Source organism: Rhinolophus sinicus, chromosome 3, assembly GCF_057876585.1.
Source record: "Rhinolophus sinicus isolate RSI-liver-muscle chromosome 3, RSI-T2T, whole genome shotgun sequence".
Classification (NCBI taxonomy): Eukaryota; Metazoa; Chordata; class Mammalia; order Chiroptera; family Rhinolophidae; genus Rhinolophus; species Rhinolophus sinicus.
The window spans coordinates 127,386,288-127,406,930 of NC_142503.1; the positions used below are offsets into that span (position 1 = coordinate 127,386,288).

Consider the following 20,643-nt stretch of genomic DNA (forward strand, 5'->3'; position numbering starts at 1 on the left):
AGCCGTGGGTCCTGGGGCCTGTACATCACTACCCGGTTGCCAGGCTCATCTGTAAAATAAGAGGTAGGGTCAGGTGAAGTTGAAAAGGCGCCATCCAGGTCTTCAAATCTGCAAGTCAGCCTGGGAAACATGTAGCAGTCATACCCCACGGCGGCCCCCCACCCTCCTCATTCCCATAACTGAATCTAAAAAAGAATTGGACCTTGGCTCTGTTTTGATCTGTTTATTGATGAATCAAATGAAAACTAAAAGTCACGTAAAAAGGTATAAACTCATAAATGTGGTTAACAGGGAGAATGGGTACAGCACTGGGAGGAAGAATGAGGTTGGCCATACCATTGGAGGGAGGAGGAGGAAGGGGAGGAGGGAGAGGAGCAGGGAGAGGAGAGAAGGTTCTGCTATAAATCCCACAGCTCAGCTTTCAGTTTCTCATGTCACCCAATCATTCTTTCCTGGACAGAACTAACAGCTGGGAATAGTTTAAGGGCAACCTCTAGTAGTTTGTCTACAAGATATGGGAGATGGGGAGTTGGAGGGAATATGGGTATATGATTTTGAGGCATTCTCTCGGTTGAACCTGTCACTAGAGCCCTGTCTATGGTGAACTGAGAGTCAAGAAGCTTAATCCTGGTCCCAGCTCAGCCACAAGCTAGCTGTGACCTTGGGCAAGTCACTTCCCCTCTCTGGACCTTTCCTTGGCTGTAAAACAAGCAAATTCAACTCTATGGCAGGTTCTACTCTGGCTTTAGCAATGCCAAGTGTGTTGGCAACCTGAGCTAGGCAAGGAGACTGGCTCAGCTTTAGAGAAATAAAACTACTCACAGGCCCAGCCAGAGGGATACAGTGCTGGCCTTCACTGGAGCTCACTCTGTCTGTGGCAGCAGCAATTCAGAGGGTGAGGGTGAGTATAAGTGCACACACCTGAGAACTCTCTTGCTGCAAGAGTGATCATTGCAGAGTGCTCTGAGGGCACCCACGTTTTGCTCTACACAGAAGGCAGGTCCAGGGGATGGGAGGTGATCCAACCACAGCAGTCACACACTATGTAGGAAGTGGGGGTGCAGGGCGCCTTGGAGGCGGGAGGAGAGGGCTGTGGGCTTTGGGGTGGGGTAGGGAGGTAGAGACATGCCAACACCTCACCATGTGCCAGACTGCCCATTTCAGACACCCTCCCCCCGTGAAATAGAGGCCTGGGCCCCTTGGTCTAGTTGAAGCAGCTCTTCAGGTAGAGATGCCACATTTGGCATCAAGATCCTTGATTCCTGTGGGGTTGGTACCATCGCAGCAGGGGTCAGGGTTGTCTCCATTGGCTGGAGTCAAATGAGGTAGGCTGACTCAGTCTCCCCCTTGCTTTTCCTTGCTGACAAGCGGGACACTCATTTGTGGCTGGCCACCCTCCCACCCCGGCTCTGAGCCTCAGGGCCTAGGGCTGCCAGCTCTTCCTTGACAGCGAGGCAGGCCTAGCCTGGTCTAAAAAAGCTGACCATGAGACTGGGAACAGGCTGCCATTCCACAGCCTGCATGTTTGTGTCAGCTGTGACAACTTCAAGGGCAAAGGGTCCCCAAATGAACAGGTCGGGGGAGAGGAGTCTACATCGGAGGTTTCTGTTTGCGAAGGGAGTGTGGTTCTGGCTCTGAAGTCCTGAGCCACAGTTTCATGGTTAGGTAGCCAGGAGTCAGATTCTGGATGTGTGTGTGTGCGTGTTTGTGTGCATACACCTGCACGTGTGTGATGGGGTGAAGGGGATACTGGGGGAAAAGACATTGAGCCTGGCCTACCTCAGTAAGGGGACTTCGCACTCCCCAGGTGAAACTGCCAGAGGCCCATAGCTGACAGCCTTTGGCAGATTCTCCCAATACCCAAAATTGGGGACCTTTCCATAGGGATGCTGGTCCCCAGTTCAAGGCAATTCAGCAAAGCTTTATGAAGTAACTTCTCTATGAAAGGCACAACGGAGGACCCCAGGGGCTGTGAGAGGCCTAGCAACAGCGGCCCAGGACCCTGGGGGCAGGGATTCCCCCACTGCTCCAGCTCACTGCTCCAAGACCTTGAAGGACAGGGGGGTGCCACTCTTGGCAAAGGACTTCATCAGACTGCTGGGGTAGATGCACCCGAGCTTTTCTGGAGTTGGGAAGCCCCAGACCCTGTAGAGAGACAGGCTCAGGCGGTCCCCAATATAGAAGGGGCCCACCCATTTGGCACTGCTGCCGTTCCTGGGGAGAGACAGCAAGAGGACCTGGTCCCCCACGTTCCACTCCTTCTCCTGGCTCTCCCGCTTGAAACGCCTGTTCTCCGCCTTTTCACTGGCCTTGTCAGCCACCCTCCAGTGGAGCTCCAGCAGCTCCCGCATCAGTTGCAGCAGGAAGACATCCATCTTGAGCCCTTCGATATTTGCACTGCTCATCTCCCACCACAGGGGCTCGGTCAGTCTCCCTTCACCCCCTGTCAGGATCTGGAATGGCGTGGCCTGGGTGGAGGAGGCCCTGAAGGCCAGGTGCAGCAAGGGCAGGGCAGCCGCCCACCTCTTACCATGCAGGAAGATGAACTCCTTGAGGGCCCTCTTGAATTCCCAGTAGGCCCCTGAGCTTGTCAGGCAGGGAAACTGGAGGTCCCTACTCAGGGAGGCCGTCTGGGCTCCCAGGGCCAACCCACAGCTCACCAAGACATGCCGGGCAAACTGGGGGCCCTGGGCGGCCTCCAGCCTCACGGGAACACCCCACCTGGCAAACACATGCTGAAGTAGCACCTGGGCCACAGCCGTGTGCGTGTAGGGCTTCAGTGGGAACGCCTCTACCCACCTGGTATTGGGGTCAGCCACGATCAACACATGCTTGTGGCCTTCCTCGCTTATGGTAACGGGACCCACCACCTCGATCTGCAGGTTCGACCAGGGGGCGGTCGACCTGAGGGGCCACAGGGACTCGATAACCTTCAGCTCGCTGCCTAGGAGATTTCGGGGGATGCAGAATAAGCAGCTCCTGCAGTAATCTCTGACATGCTCCTGCATCCCGGGCCACCACCCCAGCAACCGCAATTTCTTGTAGGTTTCCTCAGGCCTCTGGTGGGCCCCGACGGGGAGGTCATGCACAGAGAAAATCAGATCCCTCCGGAGTTGTCTCGGGACTACCCAGACCTTGGGCTTCTTCTCTCCCTTAAACAGAAGCAGGCCGCTATCCTTGTCCAGACTGAGCGAGTTAAAGGCAGAACTGAAGGGTGAGGAGCCAGACAACTTCTGCCCGGCCTGCAGCTTGGCAATGATATCCGCCAGGGTGCTGTCGCTCAGCTGTAATGCCCGCAAGTCGGGCCTCTTGCCCATGGTGTGGGGAGACACTACGGGGACTGGCACATCCGTTGGCAAATTCCACCACTGCCCACCCCCCTGTGCACCCTGCTTGGCCAGGGTGTCCACTGTCACAGCAAACAGGGAGCCACGGTAGGAGGTTCGGTAGATAAACGGAAGGGATGAGAGGCCGGAGGTGAGGGATATGATGTAGGAGAGCAGGCTCGGGTGAGGTAGTGGGGCCCCATCAGAGGACAGGAAGCCCCGAGCCTTCCACAGGGGCAGGAGCTCCCAGAGGAGGCTGAAGACCCAGTTGCAGTGCGTGAGGAAAACCACCGGGAGGTGGGACTGGCCGAAGCGCTCCAGGCCGCATGCCACGGCAGCCAGGTGGGCATAAGTTGGTGTGTAAGGAGAGCAAGAGAAGGAAAGGGAGACAGGGGCGCTGGTGGGAGACAGGACATAGAGACCAAAGCCAGCACACCACTCATCCTCACGGTAAAAGCAATAGCCCGACATGTGAATGCAGACAAAAGTAGACAGGTCGGAAAAAGGAGGCAAAACCTGGAAGAAACGAGGCATGGAGGACGCAGGCGTCAGCAGTCGGTTTTCCCCCAGCAGGCCCTGGAGAAGTGTCAATTCCAGGGCCCTCTTGCCTCTATCCTGTACCAAGAGGGACCACCGGATCAACCATGCTTTGGAAACCCTTCGGCCCTCTCGTGCCTCAGGGTCCACAGTGGTCCGGGCAGCATAGGAAAGGTCCAGGACCACTGGGGTGTCTCCAATGCAGCGGGAAAAATGCTTGAGGGCCCAGGCCACAGCATAGGGGCTGTCTCCCCCCGACTGGGGGCCCTCGCTCTCCTCATCGGGGAGGAGGGGTTTCGAGGTATAGGCAATGGGGTGCTTCCTCCCTGAGTGCTCCTGGTAGACAATGGCCGTCAGGGCCACTTGGCTCACCGTCACCTCCAGACGGAAGGGCAGCTGGGAGTTGGGGGCTGTCAGGCAGAGGGCAGATACTAGGGCTCGCTTCAGAGACAAGAAGGCCTTCTCGTGCTCCTGGTCCCACTGCCAGTCTGGCTTCTGCTTGAGGAGGCTATGCAAGGGGCCCACAAGGGCTTCATAGTCGGGGATGACATCCTGGTGGGAGTCCATGAACCCCACAAAGAAGGAGAGTGCAGTGAAGTTGCTGGGGATGATCATCTGGGCCAGGTGGGTAAGAATCTGCTGGCAGGGGGCCTTCCCATCCCAGGGGATGCCCAGGGAGGGAGAAGCCACTGCTGGTAGGAGATCGATGTCTAGGGCCCCGTCCGGGGGGTCCTGGAGGCTGAGACACCGGAGGATTTCCTCTGAAAGGGAAGGGCACTCGGCCCTGAACACCGACACCAGTGAGGAGTCCAGGTCCTCTTCCTCAGCTGGCCTCTGTATGCCCTGCCCCTCCCTCTGCTCCTCGTCCAGCCTCTCCATTGGCTCTCCGTCCTGTCTCTCCTCCTTCTCCTCCCTGACTTCTACTTTCTGAGGACTCTCCAAGGGCCCTGGGTCAGTGGCATCATTCAGTTCAGAGATGCTGGCCGAGCTGGGAGGAAGAGTCTTCCACACCTTCAGGAAGTTGCCAATGTCAGTGTCCAACCTGCACCAGAACAGCGGAGTGGAGGGGTCCGATGGAGGAGGGAAGGGGACAGCCCACACGAAAGGTCATTGAAGGGGACAATCACCCCTGTGGAAACCCTGTAGAACCCCACCCCATTGCTCAGCGCCCCTGAGTCTGGGCCAAGTGCCAGCCTCCGACATGGCAGAGCCTTAGTTAGGACCATGCCCTCACATGCTTCCTCTACGTGCAGGGCCTCAATATTAGAGATTCCGCTGTGCTTTGAAGGCTTATCCAATCAAAATCTCATTGACCAAGGGACATTTTCAACCAGTTTCAAGCCAACATTTGATAAGAATTAGATGACTGATGCTCCCAATCTGACCCCAGGATGAGCAAGGCAGGGAGAGCTCAAGAGAGGGAAAGAGGCCTGACAAGGGACTTGGGAGGACACAGCAGACAAACCTCCTCTACATCACTTCTTTTCCAAACCAGGAAAATGGCACTAGGGGGACCTGGCCCAGGAAGCAGTATCCTGTCCAGAAGGTCCACCACAGTCCCCTGGTGGGCTCAGGGAACTGGGAGATGGGGAACAAGGTGGCTCAGAGGGGGCAGAGGCCAAAGGATCTGAGTTACTGCAAACCAGTCCTGCAGATACCAGCAAAGTGACCTTGGGAAAGTACTTGAGTCTCTGATTCCTCATCTGTAGAATGAAGACAGTGGTCATGTATTTCTAACTCAAGGTGTGAAGACCAAAGGGAATAATAAATGTGGAAAAAATTCTCCTTGGCATATATTCTAGAAACAGCTGTCCTTGTACACAATGAAACAAGAACAAGGCTGTTCACTGCCTTGTTCCAATAGCATAACCCTGAAATCATCAACGGCCCTCCACAAGAGGTCTGATAACTGTTGAGTACTCATGTAATGGAATATCACACGGTCATTAAAGAGAGCCATGTGAATTAACATCTGGAAAAAAACAATAAAAAGTTGAGTACCAATTGTGGAAGGATATATACAGTACTAAAGCATGTGTGAAAAATTGAAAAACAACAAAACCACACTGTAAGTGGTTTATAGATGTATAAATAAGTGGTAGAAGTGTAAAGACGTGAAAAAGTTCAATCATTCTGCTCACTATTAAGCACTAGACAAATGCTAGCTAGCACCTAGGGGAAGTTTCTGGTCAGTGCCAGAAGGGGCAGGGAGGCAGGAGAGGCCCATTACCTATTTGGTTTCCTCAGAAACTCGTCCAAAGTGGGGCCATCACGGCCCAGGGGGTCATCAGGCACCATGAAGAGATTCCCCGCAAAGGTGAAGGGCAGCAGGCTGGACCCGAGAGAGAAGAGGCACAGTCACAGAGGAGCCCTTGACTCACCCACACCCCACTGCTGCCCGGGCATCTCCACGGGGGTGGAGACCCAGCAGTGCTGGTGGGCACTGCCCCAAGGCCCCTCTCCCTGCCCCAACACCCCCCTGCCAGAGGCTGCCTGACACTCAAGGGGAAGGAACAGCCTAACCCCCTCTCAGCTGCCTCACCGATCTTTGACCATCAGTTTCTTGGAATTATTCATCAGAATGTGGAGCTGCTCATTGGTGACGATGATGCCATCCGTCTCTTCTGCCAGCTTTACCATGAACCTGCAAGGAGACAGGGAGTCACTAATGGCCCAACAACCAGGCCCTCCTTTCCCAGGAAAATGAACTTGTAGTTTCACATTGAGGCGTGTTGGACAAAAACTGCCCTTGGTAGTCAGGAAGCCGGGGCTCAGGAGCCCATCCCCTCGTCTGTGCAGCCATCTGGGGTCACTACTAGTACCTGGGAGGGTGACCTGGGATGCACACCCCCCGACTGTCTATACGAACACAGACCCTTATTTTACACATAGGCGTTCGCATACACACGCACACACACAAACCCACACACTTGTCCACACCCACACATGAATTTTTACTGCTTCAGTGTCCACATCTGTAAAACATAAAACACCTACCCTATATTGCTGTGAGGATTAAACTGAATGACAGCACATTCAGCGCCTGCTACACAGCTCACACACACATTTTCCGTTATTACTCTTCACCAATGCACATCACCCATGTACATGCGGAGACACACATACGTACATATACTATATGTATACATGTATACACATGTAAAATGCATATAAAAACACACACCTGAATAAACAAACCCATTTTCCAAGGATCACTTCTACTGGAAAGAGGACTGTGACCAGGAAAGAAAGCAAAGGCCACCCACTTAGCATTCCCTGAAGACGGCCATTCAGGCGGCTCCAAGCATGTTATTCCATTAGTGCCCAGCAGAGGGGGCCATCTGCAGAAAAGCCACCTTCCAACACAGGAAGGAACCTACAGGAACTTAAACACCTCACCCAGCAGGCTTGATCTTGAAGGAAAGTTGCCTGAGCTGCCCTGCCCACCCCTTCCCAGGCCTGAAAGCTGAGTGGGGGCCAGGTTTGGGGAATAGTGGGGAGGAACACAACTTCTCCCTGCCCGGCATCGTAGGTGCCTAAGTGGAGCCAAGACCTGTGTCTAACCCAGGAGACTACAGCAGGGCCTTCTCTGCCCCAACAAAGGCAGCACAGACTCACACCCCCCACCCCATCCCCGTGCACAGTGGTTGTGCAGTCATGTTGGGGACTTGGTGCTTAGGATTGACAAGTAGGGAGGCATTCGGGCTTTAGCTAGGAAATGGGGCCAGTCTAACCATTTTCAGAACCCAGCCAGAACTGCGCATATACCTCCTCCCAGTACCAGGGATGGGGAAGAGAAAGACTGAAGCAGCTCCTAGAGGCATGAACTTCAACCCAAACTGTCACCCAAAACCATCTGTTTAGAGAAGCAGCTCACTCGAAGCACCGAAGCACCAAGAGTCACCTGGCCTAGTCCTATTCAAAGCAGTGGGTCTTGGCCCATACGACATGGGGAAAGAAAGTCTGTTAACTAAGGGAAATGAAGTAGCAAAGTCCCAAAGTCAGGAATGCCCATTGGCTCGAGTAGAGCTGACCTTGGAGCCGTCTCCTCACTGTGTCCTTCTCTCTGCCTACAGAGGGCTATGCGTCATCCTCTTTTACACGACCCCCTCAAACATGTCTGCCTCCATCTCCCAAAGCAGACAAGCCAGGACTCCACCTGACACACCAGTCCAGACTCCGGAGCCCCACAGAGAGAAGGCCTGGGGACTGGCACACCTGTAATCATAGGTGGTGATCTTCTTGCCGTTCTCAAGCTGGGAGGGGGTGATTGAAAGCATCTTGAGGGAATGTAGCTTCGTCAGAAAGTGACTCTCTGGAGGTGAAAGGCAGAAGACAGAGATGGTCACAGGAAGGGTTAAGTGGAAAAGGCCGCAGTGGGGACAGTCAGGGATAGGAAAAGCTTGGTCATGCTGGAGGGGCTGGGGGGCAGTGCACAGCTCACCTCTCACCCTCCGGTTCTTCTTCAGCTGCCAGGTGGGTACAAATACAGTAACCTCTCGGTGTCCCCGGTTCCAGAAATACTGCACCGCCATAGCAATGCCACGGCAGGAGAAGAAGTGCTGGAGGCCGTGCCTGTGGGGTTGGTGAGAAGTAAAGGAGCAACTGCCTACGCATGGAATGGCCCTGCCTCTCCACCCCTCCCTTAGAGCCAGCCGGGGCAGCACAGTGGGCAATGCCAGGGCACCAGCATCAGCACCACAGGCACCAAAAATGCCCTTCTCCCTTCCTTCCATCATCAGCCCATCATCCTTCCAGCACCTATTGGGTAAACTCATCTACTGTGCGCGCGCGCGCGGCCCCCAGGGCAAGAGGAAGAAGGCGACCTCTATACCCAAAGAGCTCAGGTTAGAGCTGAAAACAAACGTTCACTGACCACCTACTGTGTGCGGGGAGTGTATTCAACACAGACATTAGTCTACCGTGGTCTTGCATATATTTATGCTAATGCATACACAGCAGTAAGTATTATAGAGGGAGGGCGATGTCTAAGGGTTGGTCAGGAAAAGCTTCATAGAAGAGGTCTGCACTAGGACTAAGGTTCGTGCTAAACATTGGAAAGGCCTGGGGTTGTCTGATGCCATGCTATGCAAGGCAGACTGCAATGGAAAGAGAGTGGGCCTTGGCAGTGAATGGATCTGAACCCAAAGGCCAGTTAGAACCCTTACTGGCTCTGGGAACTTGGGCAAGATTGGTCACCTCTCTGAGCCTGTTTCGGCTTCTGTCAAAGAAGAACAGAAACCTTCATTTGCAGGGTTACTGTGACAATTCCACACACACACTGCCTACCGTGCAGTAGCCACTCAACATGGGTCACTTCCCCTCCCATCTTTTCCCCATTTGAACCCCATGTCACCCACACACAGAGGTCAAGAAAGGATGCCCACAATCTGTCCCCCCAGGGATTCCCTGCCACAGCCCCCCAGCATGCTTAGCCTCCCCCAGACCGTGGCTACTCACACCATGGCCACGCTGCTGCCATCAATGACCACTCGCCGCAGCCTGTGGTTCCCAGGTTCCCCCGACAAGTTCAGCTCAAAGGGTGTATTGAGGGCCTCGTGGTACCTCTGGAAGCTGGTCACTGTATTGTTCGCCTGTGGTTGTCGAGGGGGCTGCCTCGGGGCCCCCTCCCAGGCCCCCAGGAGTCCGCCCACCTGAGGTTGGTGCTTACTACTGGGAGCCAAGGTACTGCTGGACTGGGGACTCTGCCTCCTGGCCTCTCCCTGGCCCTTCAAGGAGGCACTGCCCCTTGACAGGGGCTGAACCTCACTCAGGAGTTTGGCTGCATCCAAGGCTGGGCCTGGATCTGTGGGTGCCTTCTGAGCTGCAGGCATTTTTTGAGCTCTGGAGGCTTTGGGGGCTGCAGATCCTTTGGGAGCTGTGGACCCTGTTTTAGTTGCAGGCCCAGTTTGAGCTTTGGGTGTTTTGGGGCCCACAGGTGATGTTTTAGCTGCAGGCATTTTCTGAGCTGTGGGGGTTTTCGGAGTTGCAGGCACCGCGTGAGCTGCCGATGCCAGTGGCCCCACGGCTGCCTTCTGAGCTGTGGGAACCACTTGAGGTGCAGGCTTTGCTGGAGCCGAAGGCACTTTGGGAGCAGCAGGTTCTGTGTGGGCTGCTGGCATCATTTGGGTTGTAGGCACTTTGGGGGCTGCAGGCGGTACTTGGTTTGCGGGTGGAGTTTGAGCTGGGGACACTGCTGAAACCATGGGCACTTCAAGAGTTTCAGGCACTGTTTGAGCATCAGGTACTGACTGAGCGGTTAGCCCCGGTTGAGCCACAGGCCTCCCTTGAGTTGTAGGCATGCCTTGCTCTCTGGGCAATGCTGGAAAGGGTGCCTCTTCTGGGCCCTTACAATCCCACTGCACACTTCCTTGACCACCCGGCTCACTTCCAGCTTGGAGTTGGTGTGTAGAGGTCAAAGGTGGCCCTATCTGTGGAAGTCCTGGGCTAGCCTTGTCCTTTATACCCGAGCCCCCTGAGACAACCAATAAACTCATGACTTTTTTGGGGGTCTCTGGCCTCGGGCAATTCTGTAGGGTTGCCTCTCCTCCCGGTCCCCCATCTGGTCTACAATCTGGGCTTTCCACACTGGGCAAAGGAACAAGCTCCTTCTGCTTCCACTCCAGGTTTAAGGGCAAAGGACTCTGCCCTGGTAGTTTGAACTGAATGGGGCCCAGCGGCCTCTGCCAGAAGGGGAAACTGAAGCACGCCTGGGACAGCAGCCAGGCCAGGTGGAGAGAATGCAGTTCATTGATCCTCCAGAAGGTTGCAGCAATAGCCCCCGGCCACAAGGGCCCAAAGGCTGGCCCAGGAGCCCAGGCCTTCCAGGGAGGGCACACACCCAGGGCTGACACTGGAGGCGGGAAGGGGAGTTTGTCTTCCACCCTCTGGACCTGCCTCTGCTGTGACAAGGTTTGTGAGTGGTTCACAGAGTCCTGGTTGCTGGCTGCGGGCACTGGCCCTTCCTTGCAAGCACTGTCCATACCACCTTGGTTGTTGGAACCGACCCTGGAGGAAGACCAAGTTTGTTGGAAAGGTGAGGTGGTCAGTTAGGTTCCAAACACCTTCCTTGGGGTGGGGGAGCAGGGGTGGGAGCAGAGAAGCTAGACTGATTGTCCAGAACTTACCGTACCAGCTGGTTTGCTGTCTCCTGCTGTGCATTCTGGCCTGGGGGGGCTCCCAGGCTGGTTAATCTCTTTGAATTTTCTGTGCTCCCATTCTGGAGGGCCCTCATCTCCAGGAGGGGCCCAGGACCATCTCCCACGGACATCATTGCTGGGCCTTCCTTCCGCTGGTGGGGAGGGCAGATCATGACCTCCGGGTCAGAGCGGGCGCTGGAGGTGCCGATTCGGCTGAGCCACTCAATGATGTCCTCCTTGCCCGCAGCGTCCCGCACCAGGCTCAGCAGCAGCTCCTGGACCGCTGGGGGCAGCTGCAGCAGGTCCCCTGCATACTGATCACCACGGATCCAGACCAAAGCCCCAAAGGCCCGGGTTACCTCGGCCTCCCAGATCCCCCGGGGGGTGAGCAGAGGGGCAGGGCCCCAGCGCAGCCGCCCCACCAGCTCCTCCAGCCAGTTCTGGGTCATGATGAAAGACTCAGTCAGCCCGCCCACCATCAGGGAGCCAGGGGGGCCAGGCACCAGGTAGGCCAGGGTGCTCCAGCAGAGGCAGTCGAGGAAGAGGCCCTGGGCCCCAAGGAAGGCACAGTGCAGGGCAGGCGGATAGCGAACCTCCTTCCATAGCTCCGGGCTGCACAGGCCCTTCAGATACTCCTGAAGCCACAGTGGGAGAACACAAAGGAAGTCATCCCTTTACGGGCGGCCACTGGCTGCCACTTCCCACCCAGAAGGCTCACCCCTCGCCAAGCAGGTGCCCTCCCCTTCCTACCACAAGCCAACGAGTTCCCCATGGCCAGCCCCCCTCTCCTTGGCCCTGCCTCCTCACAATCATTCCTTTCCAGGAGAGTCTGACAGAATGGGGGAGTCCTGGAGGAAAGGGGAACACCTGTGTTTGGAATGACGGGACCTGGTTCTACTTCCAACTTGACCTCAATAGGTTAAGTTCATTGTGGGAAATGTATCTTCTGCTCAGGGCCTCAGCCTCTTTACTTGTGTAACAGGTTAAACAAGATACTCCTAAGGTCCAGTCCTACTCTGGCATTCTAGAATTGTGAAATAACTAGGGAGAGCGGGATTGGACCCTACTGAGCACCCTCCAGGTGCCAGGAACTTACGTGACCTGGGGCAAGTGATTTATCCTCCCTGTACCTACATTTCCGCATCTGTAAAATGGGGAAAATAGTTCGGCCTCAAAAGGCTATTATGGAGCTTCAGTGAGTTAATACAAAAAAAAGTGCTTAGCCTAGTGCCCGGCACAGCCTATTCCCATTTTGCAGGCTCAGAAGGGCTATGCAGCTTGCCCAAGGACACACAGCTAGAGGGTGACAGGGCCAGGACCACAACCCACATCTGTCTGACCCTGGAACCAGAGCTCTTCCACCTCCTCAGGCTGACTACACAGTGACTATAGGGTAAGCCTGTGAGATTCTGGCTTAATCGCCCTCCAGAAGGTCTCTAGCACAATCTGTACCCGTAACCATGGTAACTTTGCTGCCCAGAGGGGCCAGAGGAGGAGATAAGTCTCTGGGCCCGCATCCAGGGGAACCCCACAGATATGCACAATGGCTGAACCAGAAGGAAGGCCCCTGGCTCTCTGGGCAGACCAAGCCCTCATGTTCACACGAGGACTCACACACTCAGTCTTTAGCAGTTGCTGGAATGGGAGAGGTCGGGTTCCTCCATTAGATGGCTGAGTTCCACCAGCATGCTCCCATGAGCTCCAAGGGAGTTTGAGCACTCCCTCTCAACCAGCCAGTTAATGTTGACAGTGTTCACTCTCCTGTTCCTCCATATCCCCGTGTCGCTAACAGTCATAATCTTCCTGCTCCCCCCTGACAGTCCCATTAGGAAGCAAATGCACCATTCGGGATCTCCAGCAGTCATCCTAAAGACCACTCCAGGCCCTCTGCTTACCTCCGGCCTATGTTGACCTCTTCCACCTGGCCCAGGATATAGACTGCCAACTCTTTCCCCAAAGAGCCTGAGGTCCGGGTCTAACCCCTTTCCAACCAGTCCCAAACCAGCTCAAAACCTGACTGAGATCCCAAGCGAACTCCTCCCACCCAGAAGCTCAGCTGGACCCACTGCCTAGCAAGGGTGAGTCTGACCAGGTGAGGGATCACCCTCACAGGTCTTAACAAACTTGCCCCCCTGTGCACCCCACATTCTAACCACAGGGAAACAATATGTAAACATGAAGAGATGTGCTGGAGAGGAAGATTATGGGTGGTTGCTTTCTCTTTGTGCAAAGAGCTTAAAATATTTATTGTACCATTAACTATTCAATATTTTTTAACTAGAAGATATACAAGAACTGAAATAATTTTCAAAATAATAAATCTGAATATTTATTGAACACTTACTCTGTGCTGGGCTCTTTACACACACTATCTCATTTATTCCTCTCTCAGCCCTGTAAGGAAATCACTGTCATCCCTATTTTAGATGAGCAAGGATGGGCACATGTTCAAGGTCACACAGATCACAGGCTGGGACACTCAGCCGCTCTGACTCCAACGTCTGGGGCCTTAATCACGACGCTGTCTATACTTTCAAGCCAAAAAAGAAGGAGGAGGAGGAGGAGGAAGATGAGGAGAAGAAGAAGGGGAAGGGGAAGAAGAGGAAGAGGAAGAGGAAGAGGAAAGGGAAGGAGGAGAAGGAGGAGGAAGAAGAGGAAGAAGAGGAGGAGGAGGAGGAGGAGGAAGAGGAGAGGAAACAACAGGCATTTACATCCAGAAAATACCTGGAACAATTTTCCTGCTTAAAAGCCCATCTAGGACTTTTTCCTACAAGAGGAGGAAAAGTAGAGAAGAGGCAGGAACAAAATAAGCACAGAAAAAGAGTGGTATATTCATAAAAATATGTTGCACAATGTCCCGCAGATTCTTTGTCAACCTGTAAGTTAAATTAAAAACACCACCAAATAGTTTAACACTGCTCTATACTTAATCAAGTTGCTTTATTATTTAACACCTGATTTGGATTCTTCCTTCTCTTAAGCCAGTTACCATTCATTGTCTGCTTTCCAGAACCACCCAAAATTATACTGCAGAATACTCAAAAGCTCAGAAAATGACAGCACCAAGAAACCCTGGAATTGGGAGTGAAGGAGAACATAAAAAGAAAGGTGGACTGAGGTAAAGTTGTTTGAGGAGCAGTTAAGATCCAGGGGCCAACCATCCCCCACCACCACACACAAACAGGCTGGGCAAGTACCTCCCTACCCACTGGAGATTTGTTCTCTACAGAGCTGAAAACAGGTCCTGGGATTAGAGGTTTATCATATCAGCATACTTGAGGGTGTGAGTACCATACAAAAAACCATGGAGGAAGGGAGGAGGGCCAAACAATGATGTCTACCGTGAAAGCTCATTGCAGAGAAACTCATTCTTCCCATTCAGAAATTCAGCAGCCAGACCCTAACCCTCTAGGATAAAGAACAGAGAAATACATTCTAGAAATCCAGCCAGCCCAAGAGCAAAGACCACCAAACAGGTTCCCTAGTAGTCAGTACCCCCAGACCTCTGTATAGCCAAGCTCAAAATCAACATGCCTCAGTCAGCTCCCGATCGGCATTTTGACCTTCATTCTTAATCATGACAATATTATCAAACATATGAAGAAAACTTCTAATGTGAGGCAAACATACAGAAAACATACAAAAAGAGGTGGGAAGAGACTTGAAGGAAGAGAAAGTCAGGAAGAAGAAAACTTCAAACGGTCTCCTCCTATCATTAGTCTCCTCAGAGATAACAGAGAATACTGTACAAACTGAACGAGAATAGGCTACTATTTTTAAAAAGGAAATACAGAGAGAACATAAATGACTTTTAGACATTACAAATATGATGGCAGAGGGGCAGCCAGTTGGCTCACTTGGTTAGAGCACGGTGCTCTTAACAACAAGGTTGTCAGTTCGATCCCTGCATGGGCCACTGTGAGCTGCGCCCTCCACAACTAGACTGAAACAACTACTCGACTTGGAGCTGATGGGTCCTGGAAAAACACACTTAAATAAATAAATAAATATATATATATATACATTTTCTTGCCATCATATATATATGATGGCAGAAATCAGAAATGAAAGACTCAAGAAAAGGGTTGGAAGATAAAGTTAAGGAAATCTCCAGAAAGCAAAGCAAAAAGTCCGAGTTGGAAAATAGGAGAAAAAATAAGAAAAGTGAACCAGTCAGTCCAGAAAACCCAATGTCTGAATAGGAGTTCCAGAAAGAGAGAAAACAGAAAACATAGGGGAGAAAATCATCAGTGAAACATTTCCAGAAAATGCCCTAAATCTGAAGTACATGAGTGCCCAGATAGAAGGACCCACTGAGTACAACAGTAACCAATGATGGATGAAGAGAGATCCACATAAAGGGGTCTCACTGAGAAAACTCAGAACAGTGGGGGAAACTACAAACTTCCAGAGAGAAAAAAACCTCACATACAAAGGACCAGGAACCGGAAAACTTCAGACATCTAAAAAGCAAGAAGTCAATGAAGTAATGCCTTTACACTTCTGAAGGGAAATAATTTTCCATTTATAATTTGATACCAGCCTATCAATCAAGTGACCTTCAGATATGCAATCCCAACATTTTTACCTCCTATAAAACCTTTCTCAGGAAGCTCCTGCAGAGTATTTCCCATCAAACCAAGAAAGGAGACCAACATAGGAAAAAAAGCAAAGGCAACCTCCAGGATGATAATGAAGAGAAATCTCAGAATTTACTCATCCTTTCAACAAATCATTACTGAGTACCTACTATGTGCCAGGCACTGTTCTAGGATGACGACTACCAGCAAGCACAGAGGACAACTAGTTCAGGTTAGAAAGGACTCAGGAGACAAGGAGGTTGAGAGCAGTCATCAGCACACTCTCGCTCTGCACCATCTTTCTATAACTTGAAGCTAATGGTGGATGTGCTCCACCCACCCAAGAAAGAGAAAGACATTTGGTCCAGGAAACAAGACATCTAACAAAGAAAAAAGGCAAAGAAAGGCCAAGCATGACAGCAAACAAAAGTCTCAGGATAACAGCTCTGCAGGTTGGATAAGACAGAAGGAAGGATGTCTCCAAGAAAAAATTTGGAACTGAAAGCACACCAATAGATTGACCTTATAGAAAACTGTAGCAAGAGGCCACTGAAAGTTTTAAGAATTGGCAATAGGTACAAAGAAAAACAAGCATATTGAAAAACAAGGAGTTCTTAACCTCAGTGAAATAAAAAGGAAAGAAAACATAATCATAGTACATACCTTTCAATGTTTAGATGTTAATGATACTTGCATAGACATAATGATGCAACTACTAAATATAGATTTAACAGAAAATTGAAAAATAACTATATTAAAAATAAAGAGGGGATGGCAATGTAAGGAAGTTAAATCCTCACCTACCATAACAGGAAGTAAAAAAAAAATATCTAAAATTGATTCATCAAAAGATAATCCTATCTAAAATTTTGGGGGCAATGTGGAGATGTGTAAATGCCAGAGCAAACATTGTCTACAAGGAAGCGCATTTGAGGGAGAATTGAGAAGAACAACGCAGGGAATCGCTGTGTTCTATTGTGAACTTTTTCAAAATTACTGGACTTTTCAATTGCGAATTACTTTGATAAAAGAAAAATTAAGTTAAAAAAAAAAAAGGAGGGTTAGGTGCCCACAACACAATTAGGTATGCTGGTAAGTGTTTAACAATCAGCCGGTTGGGGGATTAGCCCCGATTTGTAGCATATGCCAATTCCTGTGATGTAAATACTCCCACCATGGCTGATTTCAAACTCCCAGTGGGACTCCACAGGCTTGCAAACTTCCTGAAATGTTAACTATGGGTCAGTAGCAGCCACCTCCAGCATACCTCTGGCCATTACCGACTTCCATGGTACTGCTCACAGTTAAGTGTGGAGCAGAGACAGATGAACCCTCCTTTCCACTTGCTGATTTCACTCAGAAGCCAGGCCTCCCCAAGTGTTTGTTTTTGCTGCGTGGGAATATAATTTCAGCAATGTCTTCATTGTTTTTTAAATCCCACCACAAGAAAACAATGTAAAGGCACTCTTGAATTCTACAGAGATTTTCCTGGAAGACCAACTACATGTATTGTATAAACACACCCAGACCCTTCTCTAGATGAGCCTGTATCCTTCCTGACTCTTCCTTCCTCTCCTCACCAACAAGCCATCCCCATTCTCACCCCTTCCTCAATCTCTAGTCTCACTGAGTCCTTGCTGCCTGTTGGCCATTATCAAAGTGCATGATTCTGTGTCCCTACAGCTGAGACTGGGGTGAGCCACAGCATCTCCACATGGAAAACACTAGACATCCTTATACTTGGGAAATTTTCCTGTATCACATCGCTGAAACTTAGAGAGCATTTAATCCAAGCTTCTCACTTTACAAACAAAGAGACCAAGACTCAGAATGGGAACAGGACTCGCTCAAAGTTACGCAGCTAGGTAACAATAACTGACATCTGTACTCTATAGTTCTCCACATTTTTCAAAAGTACTTAAGCATGCATAATTTCAGCTGACTCTCACAACCCCTCCATGAGGTGGGTGATAATATATTATTTTATAGATGAGAAAATAGGCTCAAGAGAGGGTAAATGATTTGACCCAGGTCACCCGATTAGAAGGTAGCAAACGCCAATCTCAAACTCTCCCACCATACCCCTCTGTCACAGTATAATTTGGTGATAGCAAATTAAGGCCAGAGCTTTTAACTCCTGAGACAAAGCCTTATACTCCCCACCTTCCCTGTCCTCTTGCTCCAAACCTCCAACCATTTCTTCTTTCTGCTCATTCTGTGAAATAAGGGAGGGAGTTGCTTCAGATATCTTTATGCTATGTTTCCATCTTAAACAGTGCCTTTCCCCAGGGGAAGACAAAGGAGGAGTGATAGGGTAAGGGAATTGAGGAAGCGACAGGTTACAACAGCAGGGCCTGGGATGTGAGGGAGGGATCCTTTAGGGAGGCAGTGTGAGCAGGAGCAGACAGGCCTGGAGAAGTTGATCCCAGGATTTAAGCAGGGGGCAGGGGAGCTGTGCACCTCAGCAAGTACCAGTCCCATAAAATGGTGAGCTGTTGTATTTCAAATTAACAAAATCATTAAGAACCCTAAACAACCCAAAAGGCTTCTCTTGTTAACCCATCCTATCCCAGCTACTGAGAAGTTTTAATCTCAGGGGCTCCTGAACATCTATTCTCAGGACAGACACCCCTCCCCTCCCCCCGGCACCTCTGTCAGAATTGGAAAAACTGCTGACGCAGCAGCTCAACAGAGGGGCTGAGGGAGGAACTTTCCAGCCTGGCTGCCTGCTGGCCAGCATGTTCTGGGCCTCCCCCACCCATGGCCTTCACCAATTAGTATATTGGTATAGACCCAGCTAGGGAAGGAGTGTGTGTTGGGGTGGTCTGGGGCAGAGGGAGGCAGTAGCATTCCTACCAGGAAAAGATAAGATAAGGGAATCTGAGGGAAGCAGGAGACCTTGGCCATGATTGGGGGTCAAAGAGAACCTGAGAGGCACAAGAGGAAGAAGAGAAGCTTGTGAGAGAAGCCAGGGAGAATACAAGAGGCGCACACTGTGACCTGGCCTATCTGCGCAGTGCCCAACCCCATACAGCAAGCCCTTTCATCTGAAAGCCCACAGCCCTCCTCCCAGATTCCCACCCATCCCCAAGGGCTGCTGCCTTCCAGAGCAGCTGCACCCCCACCCCTGAGCCTTGCAAAAAGCTGTCGATGGCATCAAGAGTATGGGGCAGGGAACCCAGAGCTCTGGGTTCTGGTCCCAGCCCCCATCATCCCCACCAGCCTGACCCTGAGCATTCAGGTGAGCCCCTTCCCCTCTCCAATGCCCAATACCTCATCTGTAAAATGCCAGCATTGTTTTAGCAGCATATCTAAGGGCCCCTCCAGTCCCTGCACCCTAACAGGCTCCAAGGGACAGCCCCAGATTTCAGGAGACTTAAAAGGAGACAGAAGGACTGTCTTGGTGGAGAACAAAGAGGTGTGTTGCAGAGTCCGTAGAAATGCAGGACCTTAAGTTGCTCCCCAGATGGAGGAGGGGAGCTGTGGGTGCTGGGGCCCTGGCCAGGGAAGGCTCATGGGGGTACACACCCTGCGGAGCCTCTCTCAAGGCATTTGAGGGGCAGAAGTGACACGCAAGAGAGGGGTGGGGCAGAAAAGAGAAGGAACCAAAGGGAAGAAACCAAGGCTGCAAATCTGGAAAGTCAGGAGGATGGCCCAGTACCTGCCCGCCATACTGCCGAATCCAGGTCGAGGAACTGCTGGGGTCCCCTGTCTCCCCGGGGGCACGGGAGCGGGAGAGAGGTCTGGCAGAGAGGGACGAGTGGGGGTGGAGAGAAGCTATTTACCTTGGCTTTGCCCAGGTTCTCCCTGGGCCCCTCGAGCTGCAGCCAGAAGTAGGGGGTGTCCGGGCGGCTCTGGAAGGCGTTGAGTTTGACCCTAAAGATGCGCTGCACTTGGAGCCGCTGCCGCTGCACGCGGGGCTTGGATTTGGTCGGCACCATGACCCATTCCTGTGCTGGGGGGTCGCCCCCGGACAGGAGCATGGCTGCCCCGCCCGCCCCTGAAAGGAGGGAGCCCAAAGTGTCACCGGGGTCCCCGCGCGGGAGGCGCCCCCGCCCCCCGCCCAAGGAGCCCAGGCCACGCCCCCTGCTCCCGGAGGCGCGCCCCCCGCCTCGGCCTAGGTCCTCAGGGCTAGCGGACCCACCCGCCACCGCTCGGGCGCCCGCCCTCTGGAGCTCCGTCCCTTTCGGCGGCGGCTCCTGGGACAATCTCTTCCTGCCAGGGGTTGCAGCTGGGGGTGGGACCGGTCGGGCTCCCGCCGCCCTTCCCTCCGCCCCCAGCCTTCCCCCTTCACCACTCAGCCAGCCCCTCCAGGATGAACTCCTTCTCAGTCGGCTGGGCAGCTTAACGGGGCGAGGAAGGCGGAGGGGAGGAGGAGAGGGGCGGGGGGAGGGTCCTGGAAAACTCTGCCATCCACCCAAGTTTTGGGCTCAGAGCCAGAATCCAGGGGTCAAAGTTAATTTCCTTCCACGTTCCCCTTTCCCTAGTGGAAGGAAGAGGAAGAGGAAGGAGGGAAATTCGGGTGGGGGAAAGAGGTCTTGGTTTCACGGACCTGGCGGTTCCTCACTCCTACCCAGCCGCCTCCCAGGCCTCCTTGGAGAACGGGGACCTGTGCTACTCCTTCCCTCGAGGAAAGGGTTAAGGGAGAGCAGGGTGGGGAGCCCAGGAGGCCGGGGCCTGAGGAAACTCTGGGCTGGAAACCGAGCAGGAAGGGGAGGGTAACAGCACCGCCTCCCCACCCCTCCCCCCAAGTCTGGGGACAGCCTGGAGCTGGCAGGCAGCCCAGACCCTCCTGAAGCCCCCAGGACTGGAGGGGCCTCCCCGCCCGAGTTTTCAGACTTGTGTTGTTTATGAAAGCCCTTTTTAGCAAGTTTGAGTTATGTCCTGAGGGGAGGATGGGATGAGGGTCTGGTGGGTAACACAGCCTCTGAGGGTTCCCTCAACCCTTGACCCACAGCCAGCCGCTTGGCATCAGTGGTCAGGGACTAACCCTGGGCTGGGGGCCACCTCCAACACCGGACCCCAAAGGCATCCCCAGCACAAAGAACACCTTATGCAGCC

The 20,643-nt window shown here is 52.6% G+C and overlaps 1 protein-coding gene across 2 annotated transcripts; it reads right to left on the bottom strand.

Annotated features, from left to right (window-relative positions):
- Nucleotides 1-208: 208 nt before the first annotated feature.
- Nucleotides 209-20,256, bottom strand: NYNRIN (NYN domain and retroviral integrase containing). Of its 2 annotated transcripts, none has more exons than XM_074328084.2 (9): nucleotides 20,135-20,256; nucleotides 19,368-19,582; nucleotides 10,991-11,637; nucleotides 9,324-10,871; nucleotides 8,308-8,438; nucleotides 8,082-8,178; nucleotides 6,406-6,507; nucleotides 6,094-6,195; nucleotides 209-4,905 (listed from the first exon to the last, which is right to left on the bottom strand). In XM_074328084.2, the coding sequence occupies exons 2-9, from the start codon at nucleotides 19,563-19,565 to the stop codon at nucleotides 2,034-2,036; spliced, it is 5,697 nt and encodes a 1,898-aa protein (XP_074184185.2). In that variant the 5' UTR covers nucleotides 19,566-19,582; nucleotides 20,135-20,256; the 3' UTR covers nucleotides 209-2,033. The 2 variants fall into 2 exon arrangements, with proteins under 2 accessions (XP_074184185.2, XP_019570006.3); XM_019714447.3 differs by lacking the exon at nucleotides 20,135-20,256 and adding an exon at nucleotides 19,727-19,909.
- Between the last annotated feature and the right edge of the window lie 387 nt (nucleotides 20,257-20,643).

Bases quoted from the DNA above. Each gene is read 5' to 3' on its own strand.
- NYNRIN (XM_074328084.2), bottom strand. From the start codon at position 19,565: ATGCTCCTGTCCGGGGGCGACCCCCCAGCACAGGAATGGGTCATGGTG. The intron at 8,179-8,307 runs GTGAGCTGTGCA...TTTCACCTCCAG, and splicing joins GAAGAACCGGAGGGTGAGAG to AGAGTCACTTTCTGACGAAG. The intron at 6,196-6,405 runs GTGAGGCAGCTG...TCTCGGGTCCAG, and splicing joins AAACTGATGGTCAAAGATCG to CCTGCTGCCCTTCACCTTTG.